This window comes from Miscanthus floridulus, chromosome 8 (assembly GCF_019320115.1).
Source record: "Miscanthus floridulus cultivar M001 chromosome 8, ASM1932011v1, whole genome shotgun sequence".
Classification (NCBI taxonomy): Eukaryota; Viridiplantae; Streptophyta; class Magnoliopsida; order Poales; family Poaceae; genus Miscanthus; species Miscanthus floridulus.
In genome coordinates, this window is record NC_089587.1 from 76,156,571 (window position 1) to 76,173,868 (window position 17,298).

Genomic DNA, 17,298 nt, shown 5'->3' on the forward strand with positions numbered 1-17,298 from the left:
CATTCAAAAATTTGTTCTTGTGGGTTTATATAGATTTTCTAATAACATAATTTTAATAGGATATCTATCTAATATTTTTGGATTTTCTATTTTTTATATGTAAGAAAGAAAATATGTAGGCATAGTATATATATATATTATTTTTATTCCACCACGGTGAATATTCCTTGGGCTTGTTACACCATGAAAATTATTCACATGGGGCTTAAGGATGCAATAATATTTTTATTTTATTTTCTCATGCGATGATGATCTGCAGTAATAAAACTTTTTATTTTTCTTTATATGAAGAAAATGAAATATAACTAGATGTATGCATATATTTTTAACTAATGCAATGCTAATGTAGAAAAGTACATATGCTAAAGTAAGAACAATTCATGCAATACTGAAAATAAATATGGACAAGTACCGATATTACCTCACGGCTAGGGTTCAGATTTTTAAGTCCTCCGGATAGGACTTTACTCCAGTCTTATTCATTCTTCGAGTGCATCATCCGATCTCGGTGATGGAGACCCTGATGGTTGCACCTCTTGTGATTCTGATGATGTCACCTTCTCCTTCCACACCTACTTGGTCGGTGGGCTTGACTTAGGCGGTGTAGGTTCCTTTTTCACAAATTCTTTAGGTTGTTCATCTTCCTCCCATTCATCCCACAACGGTTGGTTCCTTTGATGTCGGGATAATCGATGTCTCCTCCTAGAGCGGTTCTTCTTTGGCTGCTCATATGTAGTATAACTATTGAAATAACAACATACCTTTTCTCTAGGGAATTGGAAGTGGACTTGTCTAGATCCGATGTAGATGATCGCATTTGTGGTGGTGAGGAATGGTCTTCCTAGGATGATGGGTGTATCGTCTTCTTCTTCTCCCATGTCCAAAACCATGAAGTCGGCAGGGGCAAAGCGGTTGTGTATTCTTACCATAACGTCCTTTGCTATTCCTTCCAGGAATCAGATTGATTGATCCATCATCTACAACTGCATATATGTAGGGTACAAGGGTTCGTTACCAAATAAATATTCATATGTTACCTTGGACATTATGTTGACACCCGATCCAATGTCGTAGAAGGTCTTGTGGAAGATTCTTTGTCCAATGGTACACTCAATTGTCGGTACACCATGATCATCCTTCTTGGCAAGGAATGGTGAAGCGAAGAGGTGGTCATACTTTGATCTAAGTGTGTTGATCATGTTGACTAATTCTTCTTATGGCTACCTGACCTTGTTCTTCCTTCTTCTATTGTTCTTCTTCTTAGTCACCGTTGTCTCTTCGGATGGGTACGATGTCTGCGGATGTCTAGGAGATTGCAGGATATGATTCTTGGAAGAAAACTTCTCTTTCTTGTCCTTAATTGTGAAGCAAATCTTTGCATTATCCATGTAGATGATGGCCTTTGTGGAGCTTAGGAAAGGTCGACCCAAGATTGATGGGTGCCCTTTTATCTCCACCTATTTTCAAAACCACAAAGTCTACGGGAATATATGATTGTCCCACTCGAATAATGGCGTCTTCAAGAACTCCCTTGGGGTAGCAGAGTGACTGATCTACAAGCTACAAATGTATATTTGTGTACAACAAAGGATCTCCTAAGATTTTCTCATAAATTACCTTAGGCATGATGTTAACACTTACTCTGAAGTCACAAACAACTTCCTGGAAGATGTGAGGTCCAATGGCGGCGGGGATGACAGGTCTCCCTAGGTCACCCTTCTTTTTTGGCAAGGTATAATCTATCCACCTTCCCGTTGATGGCTCCATGTAGTAGTAAGCTGCATTGTGAATATCGACAAGATTTGCAGTTTCTAAATCTTTTGGTTGCCCTAGAATCTTACCTTTATCGGATGGAGGAACAGCAGCCGCCAGCTGAGCTATTTGTGATTCTATTATTTTATTAAAGCTATACTGGTTCTTAATGGCAGAAGTAAAGCTATCCATTCTATTATTTATATTCTCTAAAATTTTATCATTGGTAGCTACCTTCTTAGATAATCCTTCCATGAGTCTAGATTGGCTAGCAATTAATTCTCTCAAGGGTGGTTGATTGAAGTTATTATAATTGTTACCTTGAGGTTACCTTGGTAGTTACTTTGGTAGTTCGGCCTCTGTTGCTGGTTCCATCTTTGATTTTGTTGAGGACGATAGTAGTTGTTGTTGACAAAGTTCACATCCTCATGAATTTCAGGGCAGTTGTTCCCTAAATGCCTAGTGTTTCCACACTCTTCACATGTCATGCAGGAATCATGAATGTGCATGACTTCTTTCTTCTCATTAGCTTGGTCTTTGAGCTTCTTCATCAGTAGGTCTATCTTGGTAGACATCATGTCTACCTCCTTGAGTTGATGCATACCTCCACCTCGCTTCTAGATCTGAACACGTTCTTCATTCCAACCTTTGTTGGAGGCCATCTTCTCTATAAGAGTTGTTGCAACTGGAAGCGTGAGTGATAGGAAAGCACCTCCAACAGCAGCATCTATAGTCTCACGGGTACTGTTGGTTCACCCATGGTAGTATGTCTGCATGAGTAGCCAATTCTCCATCCCATGAGGACATTATGATATGTAATCTTGAAAGCATTCCCATGCCTCAGGGACATATTCGTCATGTTGTTACTGAAAACTTGAAATTCTCCCACGCAAAGCATTGGTCTTGCTCATGGAAAAGAACTTGGCTAGGAAGGTAGTGGAGCAGTTATCTCATGTAGTATTCCTATCTTTGTTAGCGTAGAACCACTGCTTCGCCTTCCCCAAGAGTGAGAATGGGAAGAGGTGAAGTAGTATGGCCTTGGTTACCCCTTTGATGGTGAAAGTGCTACAGATCTTCAGGAACTGTTGGAGATGTGCACTCGCATCTTCATATGTCTTTCAATAAAACTGGCTTGCTTGCACTATGTCGATGAGAGTTGGCTTGAGCTCGAATCCATTGTCTCCAACATTGACATTAGGTCCAGTACGGATGTTGGTAGTGGTTGGAGCAGAGAATTCATGAAGAGTCTTGTCAGCCATGGCTTCAAATTCAGGTGTTAAGCTTCACCTTATCCGGTTGTCTTCCGAATCTAAAGCTGAAACTTTCTTGAGTTTAGCCTTAGTCCACTTAAGTAATGCTTCTGGATCATCAACGTAGTTTGTCGGAAGGTCAAAAACTGGTCATACATTACCCTGCATAAGAAACTAAAGTAGACAAAACAAAGGTAAGCCTGTTTGAGCAGAGGTAAGTGGTTTATCTTGATCACAACAATAAGCATAAGTTTATCAATACTTTCTTTGTCTAGCTACCTTCCCCGGCAACAGCGCTAGAAATGCTTATTGATATTTATTAACTTGTCACTTTTTTAGTAGCCACCTATTAATTACCTACATCTTCTAACTTTACTTTACTAGGTTGTCATCCCTAGTGATGGTGCCAGAGATTCTTGCTGGTACAACCTAGCATCACTACTAGAATGATACTAAGTAGTTCTTTATCATTTTATGTGACTAGAAAGAATATAAAGATATATGAATGAAAAGGAATCTGCAAGCGCACAGATAATTATACCATTGTAGCACTTCACTCGAAAGTATTCTAGGTATCGTTATTTATATTTTACCATAGAAAAGGTCTAGCATGGACAAGTATTGATAACTTATACCATTGATGGAGAAGTAAACCCTAGACAATATTCTACTCATAATAGGGGTAAGTCATAGAATAAGAGATATGAAAAGTATTGATCAATGATGATGATAAATCACTCAGAATACTCCTTTCTATGGCATTAGCATGGTTAGGTATAATATTAGAGGAATAATTCCTAAGTCGTTCTTAATTACAAGTCAAAGCATACATTGATTAGTGCAATTACACCTAATAATCATGGCTAAGATCTTCTTTATATCTATACATAAGGGATATTACTAAGGAAGATTAAGAACAGAGCATGCCCTTCCTTCGTAACCACATCCTACGTGCTACCTATATCGGGGAGTGGACTATAAAGGACTCAACGGGAGTGTCATATCCACGATCTACCACATGGCTCAGAATATAGGGTGTATCCATAGGTAAACAACATATAAACACCACGCTTACACAATGTCGACCACTCACCCCGTGTACTTTGGAGCGAGCGCTTTGCGAACTTATGTATAAACATAATGATAAACTAGCTATACTAAGTATATAATCAAAGTAAATAATGAATATTATAACAAAGAACATGAATAAGATGAATACAAATATTGTCAAAACAATTGTAGCAAGCATATAAAAATAATGGAGATACAAAAGAGTGGGGGTACAAGGATTATACCAAAGCACGCTCTTGACATGACTAGGAATCCAAGCGAAGCCTGCTTGCCTCCCTCTAGACCTAACCTAACTAGCTATGCCCTAGAATTGATGGAGCTCTGAGGATGATTAGGGTTTCTATCTTATCAAATGACTTGATGCCTCAGGGGGTGGCAGGAGATTGTATATATAGCCCAGAGCATCAAACGTGAGCCCTTGGATCAAACCGACTTAAGGAACGGTGTAGATGCAACCTAGGAGGCGGTGGAGAACCAACATTGCAATACAGAGACCGATAGGTGGGCCCAAGGGCCAGACGACCTGTAGGTGGGGCCGGCGGCCCCACCTGGCAGCCTCTGCCTCTCTGCCTCGGCGTGGTGTCCTCTAGAACCTTCTAGTGTCCATTTCGTGGTGGATAAGTGCAATTAAATCTGACATATAGGTCCACCTTGACGGTTTTCTGGTTAAACACTGCAGAAAATACAGATTCACCAAAACTCATGGAATTTATTAGTTTTAACCCCTAGACCTTTGTTGGTGATCATATTTATGCCCTTATTCATGTTTCTTTGATGGTTTATAATGGTTGTTAACTACCATCAACAAGCTCCCCTAAGCTTAACCTTTGCTAGTCCCTTAGCAAAATTAAACTTAGCAAAAATTGGATCAGGAGTTTTGAAAACATCGAAGCAACTCCTTAAAAGTACACATACGTTCAAACAAGAATTCTCCTCTGGATTAGAATAAATCGATCTGACTTTCAAACTCACCCATATTACCATCAACCATTGGGCTTCTTAGCCTTCACTTATGTCTTGAGCAATCGAAAACAGAACGATCAAGTCAAGCACTATGTCTCAAGTTCTTTGTTCAGCCAGTATTCCAGAGTTTTTGTAAGTTTTCAAAATAAAACTCAGAACTTCCATTGTATGACACTCTCAAGTCTCTCAATATATGTGATATTTGTGGATCCTTACCAAAGGCAATTGTGATGTTATGCCTTTCTCTTCCTTCAACTAAAGCTTATATGGAGCTCATAGGAGTGAAAAAAGCATGAAAGAGCATACTTGCAATACATATATTGTAAAGTCAAACCTCAGATCCAAACAGAGTTAAGTCATACAATCAAATCTAGATGTGCATGTCTGTGAATGTATGGTATATATATGGTGGCTAACCTAATTCTACTTTGCTCCTTGAAAACTTATCTCTTTTTCTAGAATTTGGAAACATAACCTTGCAAGAAAACATGGGCTATCTTATTCATCTCTTTCTTTTTTCTCTTTTTTCAAGCGGGCATCTGAGTACCCATTATTTTAGATATCTCTGACACTTGTCCATTTTTTCAATACTCTTTATTTTTTTATTTTTTTGATAACTTTTGCATAGCCCAATGCTTCTTGTCTGCAATAAAATTTTTGAGAGATAGCAACAAAAATTTTAGAACATTTATTTGAGGATATCTTATAGGGTATATTTTTTGTGCTCACTCCTAGTGTAGGAGTAAAACATTTTTAAGTGGATCTAAATGAAATGGCATGTTTTTGCACCTACCACCAGTGTAGGAGTAGTGCATATGTGGGTGGTGTGTACGTGATCTTGATTTTAAGAGCATGACAAACCACTCATAAGGGTCAACAAAGTTTGACTAAATTCAATGAAAAAACAAGCAGCATATATGAGTGGAAGTTTTCCTAGTCTAAATATTATTTATGGCTCTGGTAGGAATTCAAGCTTTATCATATAAGGAACTCATCATGAATCATTTTTATATTTTTTTCAAAAAATAAATCTCCCGAACTCTAGTATCACTTGGAAAAAGATAAACAACAGTTCAAACCTTCTCATATCATATCCGTCAATTACCTAGACTTTGATCAAGCATATGCTACCCACGAGTTTCAAGTTCAGAGTAAATTCTTATATCAAAATGGTCTTATCCAAAACTCGGGAGAATTCATGGCTGAAAACTAGGTAGTTGAAAGGAATTACGACAAATCAACTATTCATCATTTCCATTGCAAGAGATTATCTATAGAGTCCTTTTATTTATTTAGCTCTTTTCTTTTTTAAGAAAAATCAAACTAGAAAGAAAACTAACACACTTTTTTATTTTGTTGTCAAGTTTTAAGATCACACCTTATAATATATATATAACTGGCTAAGATAAATTTTTATTTTGTTATGCATCTTTTTATTTCTTTAGCTAATATAAAGCAAACTTGTTAATAGTAAAACTAAAGGAAGGAAATACTTAGCTAGATACACGGGGGATGCTCCTCCCCCAAGCTGGATGCTGTCGTGGTCTGTTGTTGGATATTGATTGATGTTATAATGGTTGTTAACTACCGTCAACATCCACCCTATGGTTGAAACTCTAACGGACTTTGCATACTTTTGCTGCAACAGATGGACAAATCCTAGATTCCTTATGGGAGACCATTCTCACCGACGTTCATCATAGGAGTTGAAGAGTTCATGGATATGGTTAAACATAAATACCTGGAGCAAAACATCCCTTGCCCGTGTACACATTATCTTAACTAGGTGGTTACAACTTGGTAGGAGGTGACGGATGACTTACTTATATACAGAATGTCACCCACATACACCACATGGATTCATCATGGGGAAGAGGGAGGAGGTACTAACATTATAGAGCCATCAGATGTGCGTGGATCTCATCATGATGGTTGGATTACGGAGGAGGAGGAGCAGGAGGACCGCGACGATAACATATTACCAGATTTGATGATTTAGTTCAAAACCTGTTGACATCTGAAGAGTGGGCTGAAAGAGTGTTAATGATAGTTAACAACCATTATAAACCGTCAATAAAACATGCATAAGGGCACAATTGAGATCACTAACTAAGGTCTAGGGGTCTAAACTAATAAATTTCATAAATTTCTACAAGGTTTATCCAGAAAATCATCAAAGTGGACCTACATGTCAGATTTAATTGCGCTTATCCGCATCGAAACGAACACTAGAAGACTCTAGAAGACTCAAGACGACTCCACGCCGAGGCAGAGAGCGAGGGGCTACTAGGTGTTGAACATACCAGAGTGCCTGTGCACTCCATTATTACTGTTCCTCTCATTAGCACATCTAATCAAATTGAAATCCCCACCAATCAAAGTTGGTTCCATATTAGAGGAACAGAAATTGGATAGCTCAGAAAGAAATTGGATTTTATTCTCATCATGAGCAGCGCCATAAACAACTAAGAGATTCCATTTAACACGATTCTGTTTATCCCATAGGTTCAACTGAAGCATGAATTTACCTTGTCTAAAGGAGCCAACATCATAAAATTCTTTTCTGACACCTACAAGGATACCCCCTGATTTACCTTTGGAGGGGTTCCAAAGCCATAAGAAATCTTGATTGGCATCAAATATTCTAAGAAGACTATCATCGCACTCCTCAACCATTGTTTCCTGGAGCCCAAAAAAGTGCAGATTACATTGAAAGATAAGAGACTCAAGGAATGCAGCAACCCCACTCTTTCTGAGGCCCCTACAATGCCATATTAATCCCTGTAATGTCATTTTTTATTGCACCTTGTTTTTCTGTGAAACAGGTGGGTTAGAACTTTTCTTTCCCTTACCTGTTTGCAGACCAGGACTTGCCTGTATCTGTTTTTTCTTGTTTAAGCTGGGAGAGATCTTCAATTTTTTTCTATTTTCCCTAGCTTTCTTTTTGGATAATACAAGGATAAAGTCATCAGATCAGATTGTTCTTCTTGGAGCCATTCAATCTGTAGAGGTGAACCAATAGGTTCAGTCCCCCCAACTGTTTCAGTTTGGGGTATTTGATCAACTTCTTTTTGTTTAACAAATAAATCATGTCTAGCACATTCTAAATCTTTAAGTAAGTCAAATGTACCGAAATCAGAAGAATCAACATCTACTCCCATATCAGCAGCTAAGTCAAGTATATCATCAATAGGAAGAGCAGAGAACAGGTTTTGATTAGGACAAGTACCTTCAAGATTTCTCTTTTTGGCCATCCTCTCAATCTTCTCATCAGTTGTGAGGGTGATGTCCTTCATAAGCCTTTCGCTCCTCCTCCTAATGTTGGTTGGCTTGAGCTGGACTACCACCTTGCTGAGCATTGTATCAACAATTGGGTCATTTGCCTCATGAGGGATCATTTCCTCTGTTTGTACATCAGTACCCATAGTTTGACTTTCCTGTGTATGGATGATGTTGTCATCGGTCAAGAAAATCTCAGGAGATACAGACACATTCTGTATAGGAATATTCCTTAGCTGTTCAATACTAGCTTGATCTTTGGAAATTGCATCTTGAGTTGAAGTGATCTCAGGCTTCTCAAATGCAATAGGATTTTCAGCACCCACTTCCACAAACCAGAGGTGCTGTTGCTTATCAGCCTGTTTGGAAGATTGTCCCTCCTCATTCAGCTTCCTTAGTCTTTCACCAAATGAATCACTCTCAGAATCAGATTCCTCGATATTCTCAGGGATGTAGACTTTGTCATCATCCTCACATACTTTCCGAGCTGCATAAGCTTTTTGGGCATCTTTCAGCAATTTAGGACCACTGTCAATCTGAGGTCTGTACTGCAGTTTGGGTGGAGCAGATATCATCACCTGTTTTCCCATGTACTTCTGTTGCTGGGCTTCAGAAACAGCACCATGACTAGTATTCTTGTTCAGCTTGCTAGACTCTTGGTCAACATCAGCTTTAGATTTCTTATTAGGTGGTCGATCTTCAGTGACCCTTATGCCACTCTTAAGAACCTTCTCATTTCCTTCATCAACTAGTTCTCTCTCGAAGCCAAAATCATATAGAGTTATGCCCAGAACACCTTCAGCAGTTTTTGGGATTTTGGAGATATCCCTGCACGCAATCTTCATTCTGACATAGTCAACCCTGAATCTTGCTTTCTCATCAATCTCAGTGACTTTACCAACCAAACCACCGACTTTAGCTAAGGTGATAACTGAGCGTTGATCATCAGGTATGTTGGTCACTCTGAACCAGCCTTGCTGGAGCTTCCCCTTGCTTCCACCAGTGGATGACCAAGGATCAATCTGGATCTTGGCATCACCGCCTTTCACAGACATGGTTTTAATATGACTCCATTCAAGGATCATTTCAGCTGTAGGAAATCTCATAACATAGGTTGATTCAGAGATAGGTCTAGCTGTCCACCTCCAAGCATTTGCACCAAGAATATTCATAAATATATGCTCAATATCCTTAGCAGAAACTTTGCCATACAGAACCGTGATCACAGCAGTGCTAGCTCTTTCCCTAGAGATCTTAGGATCAATGACTTCATCAATGTGGAAAAAGCCATGTCCTCAACTTGCGCGGCACACAGTTTAGGCCCAAAGTTCCAAGGTAAGCAATTAACACAGTCATAGGTGGCATGAGTGTTGCAAGTACATATCTCACAGAACATCCGTCTACAATCTCTAGTATCATGATTAATGTACCCACAAATCTCACAGACCTCTTTGGTATGAGCAGCATGCGTTACCTCAGCATTTTTCTTAGGTGGGTCACGAGGTGGCTCTGGGTTGTTGCTTGGAGCAGACAATGTTTTCCTAAACGCTAAACAGTCGGTCACCTACCGTTTAGCCATTATTCGGGCTAGAGTCAATTAAACGGGCTAAACGGGCAATTAAACGGGGTAAACGGATAATTAAACACAAACGGAGCACCACCGTGTAGCGTTTACACGGTGTTTAAGCGGGTTAAACAACCGTTTAGACGATGAGTGGAGCCGACTGGTTGGCAGCTCGTGGCACCCATGCATCAACCTTTTCTTCATGCTTCTCTTCACGGGGCTCCCACTTGGAGTTGTCACCACTGGTAGCTTGGATCTGAGGGACCTCTCCTTCACCTTGATCTGAAGCAGATGTGTTGCGAGCCTCTGCAATCATCTGCTTTCTTTGCCAGACGTTGCCTCGGGCACTCGTCCTGTCACGGCCACGATCTTGTCTTCCACCACCGAAGCCACCCTGCTCCGAGCGCCCCTCACCAAAACCTCCACGATCTTGCCTTCCACCATCGAAGCTGCCACGGTCGCGACCGCCGCGGTCCCGCCATCCCGTCCTTCTCCACGCCCCCCAGGCTGCATAGCTACGAAGACCGTGGGTGCCGATTCAGTCCTCACGGCCGCCGCGAACGATTTGTTGTAAGGGGTTGCCCACAGATGTCCGACGAGTTTGCGGAGATTGGGGAACGAAATGGGGTTAGGGTTTAGATGCGAATCGACGGGGATGGGGTTAGGGTTAGGGTTTAGATGCTCGGAGAAGCGGACGCTGGAGGGGGAGTCATCGGAGTCGGGGACGCCCTCCGCGCCTGCTCTCCCGGCATAGCCACATTGGCCTTGCGCCAAGCATCGCGGAGCCGGATGAGCTCCTCGCGCTGTCGGAGCAAGTCCTCTGACGAGGCTTGCGCGTAGGAGTCGGGGAAGGCGCCCCGCGAAAACGCTGGGGCGACGTCTCCTCCCCAGGGTTTGACTCGGCGTTCCCCACCGGCGAGGATGCCGATGGGGTCCGCCCGCCCGGTCGTCCGAGCAAGGAGACGGAGACGGTAACCGACCCATCTCTTTTTTTCAGAACCTATACATAAAATAAACACAACTTATATACAAAAGTAATATCAAACACAATATGTACATGAATTATTCAATATAATTCTGCAAAAAAGAAATTAAAAAAGAAAAATAAATCAAAGAAGGATAAAAATGTAAAAAATAAAAAGAATACTAAAAAATCACATAAAGCAAATAACTAAATAAAAATAAAAAGAATAATAAAAAAAGAGAAAGAAGCGCGTGCATGCGACAAGAGTGGGCCCATGCAGGAGTGTTAAAAAATCATTGCTTTGTGCCTTTACACAAACATGCAGGAAAGCGCTTGCAGCAAGAGTGGTGGGGATGTGCGCGGCAGGATGGAAGTGTTCGCTTGTTTTAAAACGAGTGAATGTTCATTGAATTGGAATTGGGCCCACCAACACATACAACCTAGTCCCACACATGCATCGACGCCGTCACCGCCTCCACCACTATATTAGTATCGAGAAGTTATAGCGTAATTATATTTTCTTATAAAAGTATCATTGAAAATGTTTTTTTTTTCTAAAAAAGAATAAAAAATCACACGTCCATGAGATGCAAATGATTCAGAGCTGTACGCGGCGCAGGAACTTTGTGAGATAAATCATGCAGATACACGGGAAATTTCTTGTCCAAATGTCCCATTCATACAAGTATGGTATTTGTCTACGGTGATTTGGTAGCCTCAGCTCTCAAAGCTCTGATGCACGGGCGTGTTTGCTTACGGACCTGAGAAAGTTGCCTGGCGATGCCTGGCCGGTCTCTTGCCTGGGAGGCTGCAAAGCAAACAGGCCAGCAGCGTTAGGTGAGCAGGCAAGTGAAGCTCAGCTTCACTAACACTAAACAACGCAGAACCTGACACGGATTGGCCAGCCTTCACCTTATCAAAAAGCAGGGGAAGTGATTGAGACCACACCAATAGCTAGGACATTAATACTTGCTGTTAGAGCTGTACTACAAGTTTAACAACTCGAATTGTCATACTATTGCCTACAAATTCAAGCCAACGACTACGCATATAGGAGACCCATTTTTTTTTCTTATGCCATTTGGTTGGCTGGATAAACTCTTCCTACCAATACATACTAACCATCTGCAATACATTACACTCTCTGAACTCTGAAGTCTGAAGAAGTTTATTGGATCCTAACACCATTTGATCTCTTCAGAACTCAGAAGCAATGCTTGTAGCTGCACTGCCTACCGACACAAGCAATTAGGACTTCAAATCGACTTCAAATCTCAGGTTGCCAACTTGCAACCTTAGCTCCTCATTGTTTAAAGTTTGATGGAAAGGTGTGTTCCACCTGCTAGGCCATTTGAGAAATGCACGCTCATTGAGCATCTTCCGAGCTTGGTTTGTATATGAAATATGAACAGAAAGATGGCATTTCCTTGTCCTTTTGGACAAGGGGTCACTTGTAATTCTAGTGACCTCGCAACTAAATGAAAGAAGACCACTCTAAACTAGAAAAGTAGGGCCTATAGAAACTAAATGTATTTAACCATGCTGGGCAGGTCAGTGCATTGCCTTTGCTCTTTGCTGAATCTTTGCTATGTTTAAGTCCCTTCCATAAAGCACAGATATTTGTTCTCAGTCGTTCAGTTGTTAGGTCTTATAAAGCTGTGCACATAGTTAGGTGCTAAATGCATGAAACATGCAAATATTGGGTGCAACTCCAGTACCAGTGTACCACCACTCATTTTTTTATGAGCAGGGTTTTTTTTTTCCTTCTCTGGTATTTATTTTTCTCCTTTCAAGGTGCGTCAATGAATTATGCATAGAGCTTGAACTTTATCAATTCTTTATTCCCTGTCACAAATTCAGACAACCACCCACTAAGTACATATCAAATGCTGCACCTGTTTCAGGGGAAAATATTTCTTTAGGTATACCGTACACATGATACATACCTAACGAGACAAATTTCATTAGCATTGATCGGCAGACCTCCTGTCTTTTCCTTGAAAAAAGAGACAAATTTCATTAGCACTTTAACATGAAGAGATTTAGGCCTGGTTTAGTTCCTAAAAATTTTCACTCCAAACTATCACATCGAATCTTGCGGCACATGCATGGAGTATTAAATATAGACGAAAAAAAAACTAATTGCACAGTTTGGTTGGAAATCACGAGAAGAATGTTTTAAGACTAATTAGTCCATGATTAGCCATAAGTGCTATAGTAACTAACATGCGCTAATGATGGATTAATTAGGCTTAATAAATTCGTCTCGCAGTTTCCAGGCGAGCTATGTAATTAGTTTTTTTTATTAGTATCCGAAAACCCCTTCCGATATCCCCGAAACATCCGATGTGACATAAAAAATTTTCATTTCGCGAACTAAACACAGCCTTACAAAATGGACCTTTACTGTAAATGCAAGGAACAAAGTGAATTTCCTGTCCTGCCATGCAGGGTTGCCTGGGATTCTGGGAAGCAGCAGCAGAGCAACCATATTTTCTACTAGCCAGTACCCAGTAGTGATAAAGAAAGGCAAGATGAAGCTGGCCATGTATTCAAAGCGTCCAACATAATGTGTACGACACCTATCCCAGCTCAAAAATAACAGATAGTAGTACCTTTACATTTTCTTTTTGTGGTGCATTTTGATCAACAGAGTACCAACGATGATGGGTTCGTTGCACTGTTGAAAATCAATGGAAAAGCTGTGGTGACAGAGATTAGAGAGATGAAATTGGCCGCATATTGCACCCAGAACAACATAAATGAGCTACTATATATGAAGTCAGGTTTAAGCAATACTACTTAGACCGAAAGCGTTTCAAGTTCTATGAAAGTTATGGAACTACCAAACTGAATACGTACCAATGAAAGAGAAGGGAGGGAACAGGCTAGCCAAGCATGCAGTGACCAGTGAGTGTGCATTGCTGGTTGATAGAATAAATAAATCTTTCTTGAAACTGCCAAAAAGCAGAGTGATGAAGATAACTTGGATAAAACTGACCACAAAACTGGGGGTGAAAATTTGAAGTTCAAGGAAACAAACGCGTCCTGCAGCGATTTCCAAACTGTTAGCATTTTCTAGGATTAAACTATCAATGCACCGATCAATATAAGTTGGCGGTTTTCGTTAGGTCAATGAAACCAACCTAAAAACCGATCAATGACAGAGAAAGCCAGGATGAAATTAGCCATGTAATCTGGAGCTGCAAACGTACCATGTCGTCTATGTTTAAACCACCGGCTGTTTCTAGTGGCTAAAATATGAAGTTAGCTGCTGTTGCAAAAGGTTTGCAGTTAGCTCAGGATTTCTCGGCCAAGTATCACCACAGGAAAGGCGATACTGAAAAAGAAAAGCAGAATGAAGTTAGCCACATTTGGTCTATGAATCATCTAGATGGTTGCCAAGTCTGAGAGAAGAAATGAACTCATCAATGTAGCTAGTTGTTTCGTTTCAAAAAAACAAAAAAAAACAATGTAGCTAGTTGTTAGTTTTTCAAAGTTATCAATGCAGTAGCATGTTGTGAACTACTAATAGCATAGCATGGTACTGAAGTTAACAAGTCATGGCCTGCCTGTGGGAAAAGAAACGACTTTTGTGGCAAGAGAGACTGGTAAGAAAATTAGCCAAGTAGGATGTAACCAGAAATTAAAAACAGACATACGCACTTCTGAGAGTTCTGAATCAAGCGAAAGAGCAGAGCGAGAATTTACTGTTTAAGCTGGCTATTACTGAACCTGAGTCCTCAAAATATGTCATAAATTGAAATCATGAAAAACTTTCATATACAACCTACGTTAATTAAACTATTTGCTGTCTTGTATATATATATATAATTATTAAATACCCAATTATCCCCTTTCAGTTAGCAGAAAGGTAATTACTGACAACGAGCAGCAGGAAGAGATGAGCCAGGGAAACTCATGAACCATGTAGTATGCTGAAACCACCAGCAATTTCCACTCACTAAACTAGCAAAGCCATCACACATTTTTCAATAAGATCGAGTGGAAGCTTTCAAGCAGCTACCTTGAAGCCCATATGCTACCAAACAAGCCTGACGCAGCACCTTAACCTGAAACTCCTTTATAATAGACCCACAACCACACATACGAAACCTCATTCCAAGCTCGATCTCTTCATTCATTCATAGTCTGCCTCCCAAAACACCTGCCTCGCGCGTGGCAGCAGCACAGCACGATGATCACCACAGCACACAGCCGGCAGCAGCACCATGCCTTCGAGAAGAGCCCTGGCAACAACCACATGAAGAGCATCGACAGGAAGCTGCAGCAGGCCATGAACCAAGCGGCCAGCAAGTACATGCAGAGGATCTACCCGCTGGGCATCCAGAGGAGCAGCTCCAACCTCACATTGTCGTCCCTCTCGCTGTCGCAGAACTCCAACGACTCCTCCATCAGCAGCTCCAACTCCAGCTGGGAGCCCAAGGTGCCGCTGCTCTATGGCGGCACCTTCAGCCCCTGGGGCGAGGTGATGGTGTCTCGGGAGATGAGGCGAGAGGATGATGACAAGGTCAGTGACCATGACGTCGAAGGAGGTGAGGAGGACTTCGACTGCAGTGAACCAGGGAGCTTGCATAGGTGCAGCTGGATCACCAAGAACAGTGGTAAGAAACTAAATGCTAGCTAACTTTAATTTGTTTCTGCCAATCATTTTTTCAACTGAATTAGTGATCTTCATTCATGTATTTGTTTCATTCACATGCATTATATTAGCATGCATGAGGTTCCACTGGACGAAAACAGTTTCTAATCCAAACCTATCAGCTCATCCAATTTGACAGAGCTGGGCTTTAACCACGCGCTTTCACCTTTGAGAACATCGGTTTCTTTGTACAGGAGATGCGCATATATATTATCTAAAAACAGGAGATGCATATATTGTTATATTATTGTCTAAAAAAAGATGCATGTAAGCACTCGGCTAACTGAATGATGCAAAAAAAGTAAATTTTTACCAACCAATGACTATATAAAGATTTGTCAGGAATTTTTTTATAAAACAAAAGAAGTTTGGATAGACAATGGGGACAGTCAGGCAGACATCCTTGTCCTTTAAGAAGTGGCGAAGTCGACATCGCTGACTTGATACTCTGATTTGACTGACCAAGTTACTGTAGAGTGCTGGTGAGATGGAGAATAGCAGCATTCAGTCGACAAATTCATCGGAAAGGGACTTGTCTCCTGTTCGGTGTAGTTTGTTGAGCAAAATAGACCAACTAGGATAGAAAAAACGAAAACTCAAAAAACGAAAAAGTGAAAACTGACTGACTGACTGCAAATTAATAAACGCATTGTGTTGTGCAGACGAGGCGTACGTTCAGTTCCACGACGAGTGCTGGGGCGTCCCTGTGTACAGCGACAAGTATAGTATTTGATTTTGCCACCACATTTAATTTCTCCCTGAATTTGTGAACTTGCAAACTTGAAACTAATCTTGATCATGCTTGTGATCGATGTCTGCGGTGAATGAATGATCGATTGGTATATATGCACGCAGCCGGCTGTTCGAGCTTCTGTCGCTGTCAGGGATGCTGATCGACCACAACTGGACGGAGATCCTCAAGCGGCGAGACATGTACAGGGAGGCGTTCGCCGACTTCGACCCCAGCGCGGTGGCGAGGATGGACGAGGACGACGTCGCGGAGATCAGCGGCAACAGGGAGCTGAGGCTCGCCGAGTGCAGGGTCCGGTGCATCGTGGAGAACGCCAAGTGCATCCAGAAGGTGGCCAGGGAGTTCGGCTCCTTCAGCGGCTACATGTGGGGCCACGTCAACCACCGGCCGGTGGTGGGCAAGTACCGGCACCACAAGTACATCCCGTTCCGGACGCCCAAGTCGGAGGCGGTGAGCAAGGACCTCGTCCGCCGGGGGTTCCGGCTCGTCGGCCCCGTCATCGTCTACTCCTTCATGCAGGCCGCCGGCATGGCCATCGACCACCTCGTCGACTGCTTCCGCTTCCACGACTGCGTCCGCCTCGCCGAGCGCTCCTGGGGCATCACCAACGTCGCCGCATAGCCTGCCCTCAGGCAGCCGGCCGGCCCCTCGTCCGTCCATGGCTCTCGATCCAAGTTTTTTACATGCACCTTTTTCTTGGTGTTGTTATTTCTTTTTTTCATTTTTGTCTGGAGATCCGATCCGGTGGTAAATCTTGAATTTGTGTGTGAAACTGTAGAGTATATATGCTACTTAAGTTATGATGTAATAAGTCTATTAACTCTTTGCAAATGAAAAGTAGCAGGAGCTCTACCGCTCAATTAAGACGAAAGAATTGTATGTACAAGAAGGGTAGCCCAACGTGGAGCCAACACTGGACACATGAAAGGGCTAACCTATCCACGCGACATGGAAGAGCACACAAAACTACCATGAGTCACGTTGCCTAGCATGATTGCAAAGCAGCCAGCAACTCCGACTTCCCATGGCAAACCCCAGACG

The 17,298-nt window shown here is 41.6% G+C and overlaps 1 protein-coding gene across 1 annotated transcript; it reads left to right on the forward strand.

The window, feature by feature from the left end:
• The first annotated feature begins 14,947 nt into the window (after window positions 1-14,947).
• Window positions 14,948-17,053, forward strand: LOC136472648 (uncharacterized). Its single transcript, XM_066470356.1, has 3 exons — window positions 14,948-15,468; window positions 16,169-16,226; window positions 16,362-17,053. Exons 1-3 carry the CDS (start codon window positions 15,042-15,044, stop codon window positions 16,876-16,878), a joined length of 1,002 nt encoding a protein of 333 aa, XP_066326453.1. The 5' UTR covers window positions 14,948-15,041; the 3' UTR covers window positions 16,879-17,053.
• Window positions 17,054-17,298: the final 245 nt, after the last annotated feature.